Genomic DNA, 19,231 nt, shown 5'->3' on the forward strand with positions numbered 1-19,231 from the left:
ACAACATTCCATATCACTGAGGCAGAAAGAAGTGAGGTGAATAATTCACCCAAGTGAACTATGTTTTACTTACCCTTCTCCAAAGATCTTTGAACATCAGGATACAGCTGTCTATTAATTATAATTTCGTTGGGAGCCTTTACTTTTTTGCCACAGCTCTTTATAGTAGTTCAAAGGGTTCAGGTGTGGACTCTATTTCATTATCAAAAAGCCATATCGGTATTTCAAGCTGCATAAACTAGAATAGGTATGTTTTTCAACACAAAAGTGAGTTCATTAGGTAACTTCTTTCAGGTTTTTTCTACTTTCATAGGTAAAAAAGTACTACGACGTATTGTTAATATAGTTGGCTTTATAACTAGCGCTATAAGCTACATTAAAACTAGTAAAATATTTGTAAATTTTCTATGAAAACTCACGCCTAAGTGATTGACTGGATAAAGCCGGAGTATTCTATGTTTTCAAGCGCCTACTAGCATTAGACTGATAGTCAAATAAGACAGAATACATGTTTATATTTATACCGGCAAAAGCTATTCGATTTAATGGATTTTTATCAATTCTCAAACTGCTGCTATGACAATATGATATACATTTCAATTTTGTTATCTTGTACGTCGTCAATTAACAGCATTTGTGCAGGGCATGTTCAGATTCGTGGTCTCATAATTATTCGTAGTTTTTATTCTGTTTGTATTGAAAAACTCTGCATACAATTCCATGTATATATAAAAGAGCTTATATATTTATAATTCTTTGTTTATGAATGATTTATTAGTAATAGTATTTGTACTCTAGGAAAACATCGCAACTATTTAATTTTTTCAGAGGCGAATAGGTTTATTCTTCCAGTATGGCGACAAGTATTGTGGACGATTCTATACGGAAGCATGGTGATTGTGGCAACAGGAGGAAATTTAATCGTTATTTGGATTGTGCTGGCTCACAAAAGAATGAGGACTGTTACGAATTATTTCTTATGTAAGTACCTACACTGTCTTGTTTAGAATAACTCTAATTACGCCCCTATCGTCTCTCATATATCCTGGAAGTTCGATCACGAGCTAGAGCAATACGTTGAAGTATATTTTATGACCATGGAAGCAAAGGAAGAGGAGAGAACATATCCTATATTTCCCTTGTAACAAATCAATCACCATGGAGAGTTCTTGAATGTCCATGGTTCGACAGATAAAGCTTTTATCATGAAGGGTAGTTTGGGAACCTCAAGCTCAGAATTACCGAATTATTCAACAATAAATAATCAATGGAAGGTAAGGAAAGTGATTGACCACCCATCGACAAAAGCGTTTTAAGCTTATTATCAGTAGTAATAAACCGAAGAAATTTATAACAGATTTCGAAAGCTTAACAGACAGACGCTAAACTCGAAGGTCTATTGCCTATAGAAAAGAAGCTTGAGCAAGTTGTTAAAATTTTATTTTTTTTTTGACCATTTATCCTATGTTCGAGGGTTATTCGAATAAAAAATTGGGGTCACAGCTTACTTGTTAGATTCCACATAGTTTTTAACCGTAGCTTCTTCAAACTCTGTACCATCTTTTCTACTGATGTTCACAGCCAATCGTTTCAAATCGAAGCCAATTCTTTCACTGTAGAGATTTTTATCTAATTGATACTTTCTATCATTATAAATGTACATAAAATTTCCCCATATCTGTTGGTATATTTGCTTCTATAATTTCATTGTCAGTGTTATGACTATGGAGAGTAGAGAGAAAGAGAATGATCGCTGCTTTGAGACCATAGATTTTTTGTCCCCCAAAATATGTACCAATAAGGTAGTTCATATTTTTGCCAATAGACGCGCTGGCAAGCACGGGATGACGAAATTTTGATTTGAACTAGTTGAAGTTGGCTGAGTGAACTGTCTTCCTGGTGACAAATGATTAGAATAATATTATTATTTTCGATTTTTGATAGGAGAACAACATATGACAATGGTGAAATGTTGAAGGGTGCGCTAGTGTTAGAGTGTTTTGGCAACGGAAGGAAAAAGAGAAGAGATAAATTTCCGAGTGCATTTCTGAGAAAAAATTGGAAAAAACCTTACTTCAAGAATCGACTCGGAATCAATTTGTGTGTCGAGAGCACTTTTGCGATGAGGATATCAAAAAAGATGATGGATTCATTATAAACGAAATCGTAATTTTTATCCCTCGTAAGAAGTGGACTTTTCTGAATAAGAATATCTAACCCATAAATCTACATCACTCAGAACTTCAAGATTATCATCTTGAAGAATTCCGTAGGCATAACATAATATGTGGTTCTCAGCGGAGTATTGGATACATAATCTACTCTAATAAGGCCCGGTACTTTCACCTTCGAATAAATTTCATTCACTGACAATAGTATCCGTCAAATAATTTCCTATCTGAAGGATACCTTATTTCGGTGCTTTAAGATGAAATTATTTAACGAATAACAATTCTATGAAAACACGGTATACTACTTTTTACTGATTAATGTAAAATGAGACACCGCATTGTAGAGATAGTCATAATTCCAACTAGATAGCAAATATTTCGTGAAAATCTCACAAAGAATAACCATACATCCAGAATCTAAAAAATTCAACCAATTATGACGTACCGACATTCGATCTATGACAAATAAAATCTTATTAACGAGTTTCAATGACAGATTTATTCGATGAATAACACTGTCTGAAACTGAAAAGACTGCATTTTTACTTATCCTAAGAATAAGACTTATCTATCGAATAAATTTAGTTATTCGCACGTAAAAGTACCGGGCCTAAGTGATACATTTGAGATTACTACCTCTTGTTGTCTTGATATGTTCTACTACTCACTGCGAAAATATATAATTTTGGAGATTACATTAAGGCCCGGTACTTTCACCTTCGAATAAATTTTATTCACTGTCAATAAGTATCTGTCGAATAATTTCCTATCTGAAGGATACCTTATTTCAGTACTTTCAGATGAAATTATTTGACGAATAACTATTCTATGAAAGCACGGTATACTGCTTTTCACTGATTAATGTGAAATAAGACACCGCATTGTAGAAATTGTCATAATTTCAACTATTTCGTGTAAATCACACAAAGAATAACCATATATTAAGAATCTAAAAAATTCAACCAATAATGGCGTACCTACATTCGATCTATGATATTATGAATTAATGGTGCTGATTACTTAGTCCCCTTTATAATGTGAATTATATTTCATTGCATATAATAAATCAGAAAATTCATATTTATTGTAGATTTGAAGGAACCCCTTATCGATAAACGTACGATCGCAGCGACTCGTACCCCCCGTTTTTGGAGACACTACTCTCCATAATTATGACCAAATCATGACATTTTGAAAAATTCAATGTTTGAAACGTCATAATCGAAATTAATAATCTAATTGTATTCCTAGCAACGTGTTAAAGTGAAAACGGCCCATGGGATCTGTTTTGATTGTTTCTGTTCAATCAAATGACCTCTAATTTACTGATTTCGTAGAGCAGAAAATTTTCTCTAATAGCGTTTTCTCTTGGTAAAACTAATGCTGCACTGGTGCAGTTTTTATGTTCTATTGGTGTTCGGAGTGCAAAAGTCATGTTCTTTTGGAAAACTGGTTCCGCACTATATGCACTCAGTGCGCATTTTTCGACACGAGGTCTGAGAGCTCGTGCCAGTGTTGGTGCAATTCGGTTAGATTCAAAATCAGAGAACACTTACATAATTAATGGTAAAATTTTAAAATTCAAATTATGTTGAAAATTTGAAAAATATTTTCAGGATATTGTTTAGTACTGTTTCGCAACTTTTGTCGTCATGAACAGTGAAGATATTTTTGCTGTTATGAATTTGTTATCTTCATTTGCTGACAGCATTGAGTATTAATACTCAATGTTGACAGTGAAGATGAGCTCGAATATTTAGCTGTTTTATTTAAATAGAAGGACACTCCGAAAATAAAAAAATTATTGTTCACAAGAGGACTGATGCTGAGTATCAAATAGAAGATTTTTGTATTTTAATTATCCGCTCAAGAATAAATGAATTGCAAAAATGAAATTAATCTGAAGTCGCGCACTTACTAGTTACATCATTTAAAAACTTCTTCAACTGCTTCATTTATAGAAATTATTTCTTGATTGAATCTGAAAATGAGTACTAAAACATTTTCCATTTTTTATTTCAAAAAAGGCAAACTGGCCCAAAACAAACAAGGCAAAATGACATCGAACCCAAAGATTTCTTTTCTATCTATGATCAACCCGTTTTTGAACGTTGACCCGTTTTTGAACCGAAATTTGTTTCGGTTTCGTATGTTCTGTTGGAGCTGCACTAGATGTGCTCCTTGACTGCACGGAAATAATAGCAGCCATGAACGTGAACGTTAACGTTATAATTGACATCTACGCATGCTCATTCGTCCGTTTTTAACGTTAACGTTAGCGTCATCTTTACGGCCTACGTAAACTAGCGGTCTCCCACGTATACCTTAAACATCGACGTACGTTAACCGAACGTTAAACGAGTAGCACCGATGACTTGCGAATGGTCGAATTTGTACTGTTGAATGCAATTCTCGATAACCTCAAACGGTCATTTGGTTACATTTCCCGTGTATTTTCTGAAAATTAACGAAAATTATAGGAAATCAGCAGTGATTTGAAAGTTCAGAGAACGTTCATTACATAAGGAAATGGCTGAAACTCCACTGCGATTCTCATGTCCATAACACTTGAACATTTCATTGATAATAAAATACTTCCAAGTTGAAAATTCCCTTTATTAGAATTAGATTTTCATTAGAACATCAATATTCCAAATATTATTTCAGCTGTCGAGGCTCAATATTGGATAAAAGAGAGTTCAGGGGAAACAAAACCAAAATCCAAATTGATAGGTTATTTTTAACGTCTGACGTTTCGTAATGGCAGCACTTCAACTCAAATTTCATCAGAACCCGTAAACGTTATATCTGACGTTATTTCTCACGTTAACGTTTACGTTCAGACTAACGTACTGTGCGCACTTCAACTCTCTAATATTCGAGTGCACTCAGTGCAGAACTAGTTTGACCAATAGAAAACGCTATAATATTGCTTTGACATTGGTTGCCTTAATCCACAGGGCTCCTCTTTCAGGGTTCAGAGGAAACCTATGGAATAAAACAAAATGGAGAAAAAGTTCTTAGTTTTTTTTCGATATTCGGGATACTGGTATATTGTAGAACAAGTGTCTAGTGGAAATATTTGATAGCATACGACAAATAGCAACTTCTGAAACGCAACCCAAAACTATAGAGCTTATTCCATTCCATTCCATTCAAAATGGCGCCGCGTGGTGATGTTGATTCAGATCTATCTTGTAGAAAATGTTCAAGAGAAGTTAAAAATTGCGTGTTATGTGGAAAATGTTTTTTGAGATATCATCCTAGCTGCGTACTGAGAATTTTGGGCGCCTACGTTAACACTGACGGAGCGGTTATTTGCTGCGAAAACGTAAACAAAAAATATGAAGAAGTAATAATATTATATTTATTTGTTACTAAAATTTCACAGATAGCAAACAAATAATTAACACCGTCAAAACTTTACACGGTTTGTCACAAAAAGCAAAATATACAACGAATTTATCACACCGACAAGCAAGACGAACAATCATTATCAAAAATTCAATTAGTTCAGGAATTCATCAATGCTATACATTGTCTTTTCTAATAAAAGGTCTTTCACTTTTTTATGGAACCCAATCTCACTCAAGTTCTTTAGATGTTCAGGTAGCCTTTTATATAACTTCAGGCAGATGTAGTTTAGACCCTGTTGTGTCTATTTCAGTCTTGAGTATGGAAGCGCGAAGTGTTCTTTCTCTCTTGTGTTATAATTGTGGAAGTGGGAGTTTGTAGGAAATCTGTGTTGATGTTGATGAACATATTTCAAACAGGTGAGTATGAAGACAGAAACGCTGGTGAGTATGCCCTCTCTTTTGAATACCTCCCGACAGCTATCTGTTGATTTCATTCCATATAAGACTCTTATGGCCTGTTTTTGCTTCAGAAGAATCTTCTCTGCAGCATCACTCTGTCCCCATACAATAATTCCGTACATCATCTGGTTGTGGAATGTAGAATGATAGGTAAGTTTAGCTGTTTCAATATTCGAAATTTTTCTTATTCTTCTTATTAGGTAGATGGAGATTGACAGTTTTCGGCTCAGTTCATCAATGTGTTTTTCCAGCATAACGATGATTGGAAAATTAGTCCTAGGTATGTGAGAGATTTGTTGGTATGCTCTCTATTAGTGAAGAGTAAACTGTGCGTTTTCTCAGCATTGAGTAGAAGGCCGTTTGCTCGAAACCAATCTTGCGTGTCCTCGAAGGATTTTTTCGATCCATTCTCCAGATTCTGTCTATTTTTTTGATCTTTTCAAAAAAGCGGTATCGTCAGCATAAGTGCATGTTTTATCTGACTTCGAGTTTGTGTGCAGATCATTTATGAAAACTATGAACAGAATAGGTCCAAGGATTGACCCTTGTGGCACCCCAATCCTTATCTCCTTCAGGTCAGTGACGACATCATTCCACCTCACAGCCTGAAATCGTTCTCTCAAATAGGATCTGAAGATATTCAATACCTTTCCTCTAACACCATAATGGAAAAGTTTGCTCAGCAAGATTTCGTGGCAAACACTGTCGAACGCCTTGCTCAAATCAAGACACACCAACTCCGACTCCTCATGGTTATTGAATGCTTCGAAAACTGTCTCCAGTATATCAATCATGGCTGTAATTGTTGAATTATTTTGTCTGAAGCCGTGCTGCGAGTCATGGAGGAGCGATTGCTGTTCTAGGTAATCCACAAGACGGTTTTTAAGTATTGATTCAAAAACTTTCGACAAAGCAGGTAAGATCGAAGTTGGTCTATAATTTGAACAATCTAAGGAACTTCCTTCCTTGAATACCGGTGTTACCATAGCGATTTTAAGTTTTTGAGGAAATATTTCCTGGTCGATGCAGTCGTTGAAAATTCTACATAGTGGTCCTTTTATAAATGGAATAATATCCCTCAGAAGTGCTACAGAAAAGCCGTAGATGTCTGTGGTGCCTTTATTCTTCAGTTTTGTGGTCACTTTTACTATTTCCTCTTCTGTGATTGGTGCGAGAAACATAGAACCTGAAATTTTCACACCAGCATTCTGCAACAGTTCGCGTGATCGCTCTGATGATGGCTGAACTTGTTCCTGAATGCGCTCTCCTACTGTAGTGAAAAACGCATTCATATCCTCAGCATTCACATCGACATCAGTCGGAGAATGTCTCCTCTTCTTCCCAGTTTCCCGTCTGATCAACGACCACATAGCCTGGATTTTATTTTCCGCTTGATGGATTTTTTTTGCGTTTTTTGATCTCACTTTTCCCACTATCTGTTCCTTCAGAAGGTTTTTCAGTTCTTTATACAGTTTTTCAGAGTTTTCATCTCTTTTTATTTCAAAAACTGTTTTTGCTGCCTCTACTTTATTTCTCAATAACCTTATGTCCTTGGAGTAAGCATATTTTTTCGTGTTTCTAATTCTTACTTTTTTTTTCAGGAAAAGAACTATAAAACAAATCCAACAGAGCTTCATGAAACAAGTTGAACTGTACCTCAGATTCTTTGTTATCAAGGATTTCCCATTTGTGTTCTTTCACGAGTGAAATGAACTGCTGGGTATTCTTCTTATTGATTTGCCTCACATATTTGAATTTAGGTTTTTGTTCTGTTTCAGGCATTACTGAATCGGGTATTTTCAATATCTGTGCTCTATGGTCCGAGATGAGAGGCTCACAAGTTTTTTTGTGACAGTCACTTTTTGAGATATTCGTGTAGACATTATCTATGCAGCTACTTGAGGTTTTACTAACTCGAGAAGGCTCCGTGAAGACATGGGCAAGACCAAACATATTGAAAAGTTCCATAAGCTCAGTTCTCTTGGGAGAAGGCTCAATAACATCCACATTAAAATCTCCAATCACCATTATCTTATCCGTTGAGTCCTCAAAACAGTCATCCAGCACTTGACCAAGTACAGACGCGAAATCCGAGAAATTTCCCGACGGCGGCCTATACAGTGCGATCACGAGGAGTCCCAAAGCTGGTATTCTAACTGCTGTCAACTCAATAGTTTTCTCTATGCTGAATGACTTTATATGCTGAAGTTCATTACAGGTCAGCCCCTTTCGGACAAAAATTGCTGCGCCACCACCGCATGACTCAGTACGAGAGAACGAACTGACCAGTTGGTAATTTTGGATGTTTACCCTTTCAATTAATTCGCTTGAGAGCCAGTGTTCGGTAACACACGCAATATCAATTTTCTTATCATTCATATAAAATGTGAATTCGTCTATTTTACTTTTCAAAGACTGGGCGTTGAAATTCAAAACAGTACGAGAGCTCTCTAATCGACTTTGTTTTCTGCGTATCTTCGAAAGAAAAAACGACGCACTGTGATTCTACTTGGCCAATTCTCACCGTCGTATAGGTCATCAATCAAGTCCAAGTCGCCACCCACCTTGAAAGACATACTAGTAGCCCCTGCTTTCTGTTTGAGTTCGTCTATGATGAAAGATCGACCAGGAAACAATTTTTTAAGATGATTTTCTATCATCGATGAAGTTGTACCCAATCGAGTCCTCCCAACATGAAGCCATACTCTCGTTTCACACCACAAAGCACATTTTGGTCTTCAGTCATTTCTCTAGCACCTTTTATTATATTTTTAGTAATTGTACTCTTACTACTTTTGACTGTATCCTTGTTGTTGTTGGAATTATTCGTCTTGGTTAAACTTCTGTTTCGGTTACCAGCTGATCCCACCGTCTGCTTGCGATAATTGCTTATATCTTGATTAGGGGGCAATGAACCTTTCTCTTCTCTCAATTCAGGGCATACCCCTACATCTGGAGTGTTGTTATCATTTATTATCGCTGGAAGTTCTTGATTATTTCCCTGTTTGATTTCTGCATTATGTTTTAAACTACATACGTCAGTAATTGTGTCCTTTTCTATCACACTAATCTTGAACAAGAGGAGCCTGTTCTTGTCTTCCATTTCAGATATAAGCTTCTTCAAAAGAGTATTTTCTTTCAAAAGAAATTCATTTTCACGGGATAAGTCACATATTATTTTTTCATTCGATGAAACTATATCACTGACTTCCACGATCGTTTCGATAGAGGAGTTCATGTCTTCTTCACCATAATTTGCGTTTTGTTGGTTAACTACACTCTGTTTTAAATCACAACATCTTATTCGACTTTCATCGATTTTTACTATATCATTAAAGTATTTGATACAACCCCGGTGCATTAATGTTCCACAATTTATACATTGTAATCCGGTACTCGGCATAATATTGCACACATATAAGAGCTCACATAGGGAGCTCACATAAACTAGCCTTACTTTCCGCCATGACGGACGTCAATTGTAAGTAAACGAGGAAGTGAGAGAGTTGAAGACGAGGCTCTCAGCTTTGAATGAGTCTTTATATGAGAGATCTATATTGTGTGATGTAAATCGCGAAAAAGAGAATGAAAAGGACCGGGGGGATGATATAATTGGAGATAATTCAACATCGATATTATCGGAGAAGGTAAACAATGAGTTAAAATACCTAAACTTGATTATAGAACAGAAGGACATCCTCACAGATGAGCTTAAAGATAAAGTTGACTTACTGATAAAGCATATACATTTCATGGAGCTATTTTCGGAGGAGCGGATGAAAAATATCAGGCAAACAAAAACATTTTCTTTAACAAAGAAACTGTCATCGGCGGTTGACACTGTGGACGAAAATTTCACGGCGAAGAAATCTGCTTTGGATGTAGGTGTTACTGAACGGGACAGTCGAAGTCTTCAATCGGGTGACATATGTCGCAAGGAAGCTATGCGGGATTCAGTTTCGATGATGGCTGTTCATGATTCAGTCGACAATCAGACAACAGATGGAGTTGGGCCAGTTCATGGGAAGACAACTCTTAATCGTAGTAGGAGACAGGATAGGGGAGACTTGATAATAACTTACAGAGCACTTCATTCCCTCTTTGGATTGAACATGACTCACCTCTTCCCACTCAACCGGAACCGATTATTGAGGGGACACCGCTACAAGCTTGCCAAGGAAAAATTTAGTACCACACCGAGGCTCAACTTCCTCCCCAACAGAGTGTGTGAGGCGTGGAATCGACTTCCGGATAGCCCACATAACATGGTATGTTTGTCAAATATTTATGAAATATTTGTACGCAAGGTTTTGAATAGTTAATAAATCTTTCGTTGAAATATTCATGAAATAAAGTTATGTCCGCCTTTTTCTCACATTGAAATATTTCATGAAATGTTTCATATAGATTTTTGCAATATTTTCTACAACATTGTGAGAAATCTCGTCTAAAGATCATAGTAATATTACATGGAATATTTCTTCTAGTTGAAGAAAATGTTTACTGAAATCTTCAGAAGATGTTTTCGCAATCTTCCAACGAGGGGGTCTGAAATGTTACTAAATATATTTCTGCGATGTTTGTGTAAAGTTGCTGGAAACTTTCTAAAAATATTTTTGGAAGATTCATATGCAATAATAGGAAATATTTCCATAAAAATTTATGAAATGTTTTGATTTATATCAAGCGTTATCTGATGTGAAATATTTATGCAATATGCGAAAAAATATCTTGCGAAGTCTCTGAACAATATTTAGCCAGGGTAGCTGAATAACTTCATAAAATACATGTTCCTGAAGAATTAAGCAATACTTTGAACATATATCTTCAAAGTAATACCGAATTTTTCAGGATTTGTATTTTATGAAATCCCTTGCTAAACATTGTTCGAAGATCTCGCAAGATATTTTTTTAAGCCACATATATTATATTTATATGTATAAGGTTTTCCTGAAAGAGTAAAACAAGAGATTCTTTGCATTGAGTAGATCAAAATCAGTTCAAAAAATTTATTCATTTCCATTACAACATTAAAATATGTATCAATATACACGAAACCTTCATAATCTTCGTCATCGGGATCTGCAAATAATTGAAACCGGAATTGTCGTCGATTACTGGCATTCCTGTAATGAATATATTTTTATGATTTTTCAGAAACAGAAAGTTTCATATTTTGTCAATTTAGGGTCATGAAAGTTCTTCTACGAAGAATTGGGATGATTATCGCAAAATTGGAGGCAAAGTAATTAATGTGTACTTTCATTGAAATAATTCAGAGAATTAATTGAGCAGCAGTAAATACGGGATCTTTATTAGAGATTGTTGCATAGCATTTGGCTTCGAATGATGCTCCTTACTAGAGGGCTTTGAACTGAATAGCATACATAGAATTTCGAAATTGACGCCCACTATGGTGTAAAAATCGTTTATATTGAACCTGTCAGATAATACTACATTGGTGGTATGGAATATTTAGAGTACTGAAAAGATAAATTTTACTGAAGGATGTTTTCTTCAACTTGTCAAATTTATGATCGGTGTGATTTTTGGTATCAGAACAAATAGATGTTAACAGAAGATCATATAGTGCAAGTTTTTAACTTTGAAAAAATTCAGTGAATCGAAGGCAGTTGTTGTAAATATACCCGAACAGAGCGATCGGTAGTTTAAGTTGCGCTATTTTTCATTCAGAAAAATGTTTTACAGCGTAACCTTAATATGAGACATAACATCAGTGATGATTTTTTCAAAGGACAATCCTAATTTTTTATGACTACTCTTGAAAGGAGCTATCTCAAGTTACACATGCGCACCCAAATATTAAGTTCTTATTCTTTTGTTCGATCTTTCAACAAACGTTGTTTCCCACAAAACGACAAACTAATAAATATCCTCGCTATTTTTCGCTGCTACTCTCATTAAATAGTTTTATTCAACTTTTTATTTGACAGAAAATTGTTATTAAGAACCTCGTGACATTCCATTTTTAAAATACTTCGAGTTATTTCCTCGGTTATTTCATTGAGTTGAATCAGATTCCCTCGTTTTCGAATTAGTCGATGTTTGTTGAACATCTTTTCAACGACAAGAAATAAGACTTAAATATTTGGTAGGTACATACTTACTTGAGTGTAACTTGATAAAACCTTCAGAAATGGTCTTAAAAAATAGGATAGTCAATAGAAAAAATCGAGAGTGTAACCACTATGAGAAAAATTTACATTGATTTCGGCAATCAAGATGATTTCGACGATGATTTCGGGATTTCGAATGATGATTTCGGGATTACGGAGGATGATTTCGGCCGTCAAAAGTACATCGATTTCGGAAATGGTTACCCCCTCGGAAAAAATTATGAAAATTTTCTATAATGTATCAAATAACTGTATAATATTCCTTCACTTGAGAAAGCGACATTTAAAAATACTAATCAACCTGTGCTTGTATATCTACATCAAAAAAACTGTCCTTTATGCACAGAATTTGTTGGACTCTCATACTCTATAAAGTGAAAGCATTATTTACAAAACAATAAAACGTGCAATAAAAGTCCTGTAAAAATTCACATCACTAGAACAATTTTAGACAGCAAGTAGCCGTGAAAATAAACACAAAATTCATTCTGTTCTGAGAGTGAATGGAAGAAAAGCAAAAAATCTCAGAATATGAAAGAATTATAAAACTCACTTTTTATTTCGTCCATCATCCAACCATATCCGTATGGGAAACACTTTGTATGAGTTCGGCATCTGTCGCTTCTTCATATTTTGTCCTCACACCAAAAGCTTCTGCAAAACATTCACAGTATGATACAACTTCAATCAAATGATATAATTTGCATGAATAGGTAAATAAATAATAAAAAATGAAGAAATACGAGTAGAAATCCATAAAACATGGAATTCATTACCTCCCAATCACATGTTTGAATAGCTATTATAAAAAGAATAAAGATTCATTCGAAAATTCCGTTGAAAAGATTCAACCTCTCGTTCAACTTGGTTGAGGTAAGATCTAGGGTTGAAAGTGCTGAATTGTGATGAAAAATAATCAAAATGAACATATACAAATATTTCGGTGACATTATGGCACAAATGGATAGATTCAATAACACGTGTAAGTAGATGAAAAACGTTAAAGAGGAAATAAGTTACTTACCAAGAATCAAGTGGAAATCAAACTGGAATTTATTTCGTTTCATATCAATACACACACGTTAGTCTCACACAAACACACAAAACGATCGAGACAACGCGCAAACGACAAAATCAAAATGGCACCAATGAATGCTTTGTTGTTCGGCTTGCGCTCCTTCGAATGAAGCCCAAATCTCACGTTGCTGTCGTTTCTCGTTTCTGCATTGTGCAGCTTGCTAGTGATCAGCGTTGCCGGGTCCAGAAATTTTATTCCCCAGTATACGGTATGCAGAGTAGAGTAAATATCTTTTCTTTACTATGTTGAATTACCTAGATTCTGGATTTTTATTTTCATCAAGCTTTGAGAAGAACGGATAGAGAATATCGACTTCTGAAAGTAGTGCTTGTTAAGTTCATTTGTATCCAATAAAATAAATAAAGTCAGAGTTCCTAAAGAGAATATGATTGAAAATAAAATAATTCATCTACTTCACAAATTATTTATTATTTCTAATGATTGAATGCCGATTACAGTTCAGATAATAGCTGAATCCAACGTTGAACCCATTGACTGCCCATGATAAAATAGAACTGGACTGTCCAAAATTGAAATAGATTCAACTTGAGATTGAACTGGGTGCGAACCTGAACTGTAGAATGTAAAACCGAGTAATTGAAGATAGTGTGATATAAAAATATAAAAAACAGAACAGATTTCTGGACATCAGAAAATAAATCTTAGGAAATTTCTTCCAACGCTGCTGATTCTATCAGGGGGGGACTGGGAACGCAGCGTCGACGCACACGTATGTCTAGTCGAGAGAAGGGCGCGTAATTTGAAAGTTAACTAGGATACGACGAAAATTTAAAGTTGCATTTAATATACTTAAAGGGGGAACGAAGTTATAAATTGTTGAACAAACAAGCTATAGACTATACAGTCAAATATATTCATACAGATAGATATTTTGTTGTTGTTATTTGCTCTTTCGAGGTACTATAATGACTACCCAGTGCGAAAAGAATAATAGCATATAAACAATTTTTTCTTCACACATTAAAAAGACAGTAACTTTAGAAAAGAGGGATGCTAACGACAAAACATTAAATAAAAAGTCAGCAGAATATTTCACGAATATAACCTAAAATATTCCGCACAAAAATTCGGAGATGCGTTGAAATATTCCTGCAGTATTTCTTATATATTTATTTGAATACATATATAAATCCTTATATATATATTATATATAAAATTAAAATATCAATTAATTCTGAAATATCGTTGATTGTTGCAGCAAAATGAAAAAATAACATGAAATATTCTTCTCGATTATTAAATATAAGTACATTTACTCATATTTCAAAAATATTTCCTGAAATATTCCATATTCCATGAAATATTAACAATTTATTTGGGCTTTCACTTCATCTTTCAGAAATATTGCAAAGAAATATTCTGGAGCGATTTTTGAAATACTTATTGTAGCATTAGTTGAAACGTTAATGAAATGTTCAGTTGCATTATAGGAACTTTGGAAGACAAATAAAATATTTCATACATATAAGCAGTCTTCATACAAATTATTTGATGAGATTTTGAAATCTTTCAAAGAGCTTTTCATCGAAAATCTTCCACTAAAATATTACTTTAAGGTTTTTTTCAATGTATCATATAGACGAATTGAAAATATTTAGTCTGTATTCCTGCAAATATTTTTTGAAAAATTTAAGAAATATTTCCCACAAATATTCTGATTTCTATGGATATTTATTTTCCTGAAATATTGCAAAATCTGTCATAAAAATTGCGTAGAATATTTCATGAAATATGAATAAATCTTATGAAGTCATATTTCATGAAATATTTATTACATATCATGGAAATATTCTGCCAATCTTGCGAAAACTTTCTTGCCGTAAATATTCTCCAAACCTTTCAGAAATGTTTCATTGAAATCTTTCTTGAGAATATTTTGAAATTTTTCACTGCCATATTCCATGCTGTGTGAGAGGATTGTTTCGTCACGATCAGTGAACTCCTTTAAGAACTATCTGGATAGATGGTCCAGCCAGCGGAAGCTATAGTTTTTGTTTTCAACCAATCAATTCAACATTCATATTTTATTTATCGCTTCTTGAGTTACTCTTAGTTTCATATTGTATTTTTTTTAATTTTGAGTTTATAGGTTTACCTTTACTCTTGCCATTGTAATAATAATAATAATAATACACGCGCCAGCATGGCAGAAACGTCTTCAACACAAAACAGAAAGGCTAAGAAGAGACATTGGACGACTGACGGAGTACTTGAACGGGAATCGAGGAAGAAAGGTTGTGAAAGCTGCCAAAAAGATCATGGATAGAAACAGGACACACACAGAACGAGAGACGGAGAATGCTACAGGTCACCATTGCCTCGACACTCTGAAGCAAAAATTAAGTCTGTATGCAGAACGCCTGAGGAGATATAAAAGCAATTATAGCCGGAAAAGAGACAATAATTCATTCGAAAAGTCGGAAGAATCTTTCTACCGGTCACTCACATCGTCGGATGGAGAAAATGGAAAGTTACCACCAAAGGAAGCCATTGAACAATTCTGGACCGAACAATTATCAACAAAACCTCAGTTCAATGGAGATACCGGATGGATTGAAGATGAAAAATCTGAAGCTATAAAATATGAGCCGATGAAGCTTGACATGATCACAATTGAAGAAGTAAAATCAGCTATCAGAGGACTGCACAACTGGAAAGCACCTGGGCCTGATGGATTACAGAATTTCTGGATCAAGAAACTTTGGATCATGCATGAAAAATTGACTTCCGCAATAAATGATGTCATTGAAAATCCTGAAAGAATGCCAGTATTCCTTACACATGGCCAACATACTTGTTACCTAAAGACCAAAGTAATACAGAAGACCCATCCAAGTACCGACCAATCACATGTCTTCCAACGATGTACAAATTAATCACATCGTGCATTTCAAACCGAATCCACAACCATTGCGAAAGTAATAACATCATCGCCATGCAACAGAAAGGATGCACCAAAGACAGCCGAGGGTGCAAAGAACAACTAATAATAGATTCAGTTATCTGCAATCAAGCGTTCTCCAAGCGAAGGACTTGACGATCCTGAAGATTTACAAGGTGGATCCCAATATTGTTAAGTTCCTGAAAAACGCCATGTCAACCTGGCGTACTAGTCTTCAAATGAAAGCAGCAGATTGCTCCATTACAACCGGACCTATTCCAATAAGACGCGGAATTTTCCAAGGAGACTCGCTTAGCTCTCTGTGGTTCTGCATGGCCCTGAATCCCTTGTCTCATAAATTGAATTCTACGGACTACGGATTTTCCATCAAGAGCGGCAGTAGAACTATGATGAAACTGAATCATCTCCTTTACATGAACGACTTGAAACTCTTCGCATCTACCAAAAAACAAATTCAATTGATGCTGAAAATGGTGGAAGGATTCTCGGAAGACATCAAAATGAAGTTTGGACTAGAAAAATGTCGACTGCTAAACATAACGAGAGGAAAAATAGAAGATGGTACGTTCAAACTCAGGGAAGGTGTAGAAATTGAAGCATTAAAGGAAGGAGACACATACAAGTATATAAGCATAAAACAGGCAAGAAAAATCAATCAGACCCAGATGAAGAAAGAATTAACGGAGGAGTTCACCCGAAGATTGAGGAGGATGATGAGAACTGGTCTTAACAGCAAGAATCCGATAAAAGCGGTTAACACCTACGCTTGCTCGGCGCTGAGCTATTCATTTGGTATTATCTCTTGGACAACCACTGATTTAGCAGCTCCACAGAGAAAAATAAGGACGATGCTGACTAAACACAAACATCACCCCAAAAGCTCAATAGAACGGACAGAGCTGTCACGACATCTTGGGGGTAGAGGAATTGTTGATTTGTCCAACCGTATGTCCCAGGAAATTGAAGGACTTCGAAAATATTTCTTGAGCAAGGCAGCTTCGTCAGAACTCCATCGAGTAGTTTGTGTTGCTGATAGTTCTACACCATTAAAGCTACAACAGGATCACTTGGAAACCGTCGAACACTCTGCAGAAAGTAAAATGCAGAAACTGATTGGCAAACCTTTGCATGGGAGGCACCAGAACGAGGTCAACCATGATTACGTCGACATATCTGCGTCGAACTACTGGTTGTCTTTCGGAAGGTTGTTTCCTCAGACAGAGGGCTTCATGCTCGCCATCCAGCATCAGGTGATTCCAACAAGAAATTACATGAAATACATCGCCAAGGATGCCTCAGTGGCGGACGATAGCTATCGTTATGGCTGTGCGACACATGAAACTATCCAGCACATCACCGGGGGATGTCAGAAGTTCGCGGGCACGGAGTAAAAAAATAGACATGATGGTGTTGCCAAGATTCTTCACCAAGAATTGGCACTAAAACACCAACTTCTAACTTCGAAAAAGGTTCCTTATTACAATTACCATCCGGATGCTGTGCTGGAAAACGAACATCACAAGCTCTACTGGGATCGAACGGTTCTCACAGACCGGAAAATAACCCACAATAGACCAGACCTCATATTGCTCAATAAGGATGAGGACAGAGCACTATGCATCGACGTGGCAATTCCAAATATTAACAATCTTCTAGATAGGCACACTGAAAAAATTTCAAAATACAGAGATCTCGAGGAACAGACCAGAAGACAGTGGAAGCTGAAAGATATCAAGACCATCCCTATTGTCATTTCATCTACAGGCCTGATACCGAAGAAACTACTAGAGAACTTGAGGAAACTTCAGTTGGACGAAAATATCTATAGAGTCATGCAGAAGGCGGTACTGCTCGGAACGGCGAGAACTGTACGCAAGTACATGGGAAATTCAGAGGAACACCGTCTGCTCCGACAGGAAGTGCGGGTGGAGCAGGAAGCCAACCTACAGCAGGGAGGCGAGGAGCGACCCGGACCCGATCACCACCACGAGCCCGAAAACCTGGAAAGGGCTCCAACAGAGCTTAATCCTTTTGATATCTGAGATATCTGGGATAAGTGAATTTTCCTCTGGAGAGGAGTGTGAAAGCCGCAAGGCTAAAGTCAATAATAATAATAGAAACAATGCGATAGTCGGCAGCAGCGATGTTGGTGGAGAATTCAGGGGTGCTGGTAAGCGAGCATGGCTTTATGTGGGTAACGTTGATGTGAATGCAACGGAGGTAAACATTAAAAACTTCCAGAAAGGGAAATTCAACGTTGAGGATTCTGTAATAGAAGAATTTAAAAGGCACGATGGAAACGAAAACGAGAGAAAAACTAAATCATTTAAAGTTGGTTTCGATTTCTCGCTATCGAACGAGGTTGCGCAACATGGAAAATGGCCAAAGGGCGTAATAATACGAAGGTATTTTTTCTCCATCAGGAAAGAGAAAAAGTCAATGTCATAGGAAGCTATTTGACAATCATGAATATGAATATACAAAGTATATCGAAAAAAATTGACCAATTCAATTCTTACATGGCTGAGTTAAATCCAGATGTTGTCTGCCTAACGGAGCACTGGCTTCGAAAAGGGCATATGGACGTTCTGAATATACAGAACTATCGAGTAGCCTCGTCTCTTTGTAGAGAAAATTCTGTTCATGGTAAAACGATGATTCTTGTAAAGGACGGATTAAAATATAGGAATCTGACTGAGCTTGTTTCCTCCACTATTAAGAAGCACATTGAGATTTCGGCGGCCGAACTGAACAAGCGAAAATTGGTAGTAATTGCATTATATTCATTCATTCATTCATTCTTCTCCACATAACTTGTTATTTTGGATAGGATTTGAAATAAAGAACCATTATTATTATTATTATTATATAGACCTCCGAGTGGCGATTTTGATCTGTTTGTGAACGTTGTTGACAAGATGTTGTCCGAGGTGGCTGAGAGGTTCCCTACTCATGAAGTATACTTGGCAGGAGATTTCAACATAGATTTCCTAGTGGAAAGTAACGATATGAGAGACTTGTTGAATCTACTAAAATCTCATGGGCTGGCTATAACATCGACATTGCCAACACGGATTACCAAGACAAGCAGTACCTGCATAGATAAT

At 35.9% G+C, this 19,231-nt stretch overlaps 1 protein-coding gene across 2 annotated transcripts in view; it reads left to right on the plus strand.

The window, feature by feature from the left end:
• Positions 1-19,231, plus strand: part of LOC123319555 (tachykinin-like peptides receptor 99D) — a 709,883-nt gene that overhangs the window by 460,511 nt on the left and 230,141 nt on the right. For both annotated transcript variants that reach the window (XM_044906600.1, XM_044906601.1), the window contains one exon: positions 829-981. In XM_044906600.1, coding sequence (XP_044762535.1) covers positions 829-981 — 153 coding nt within the window. The remainder of the gene's footprint in view (positions 1-828; positions 982-19,231) is intronic.

Source organism: Coccinella septempunctata, chromosome 8 (assembly GCF_907165205.1).
Source record: "Coccinella septempunctata chromosome 8, icCocSept1.1, whole genome shotgun sequence".
NCBI classification, from domain to species: Eukaryota; Metazoa; Arthropoda; class Insecta; order Coleoptera; family Coccinellidae; genus Coccinella; species Coccinella septempunctata.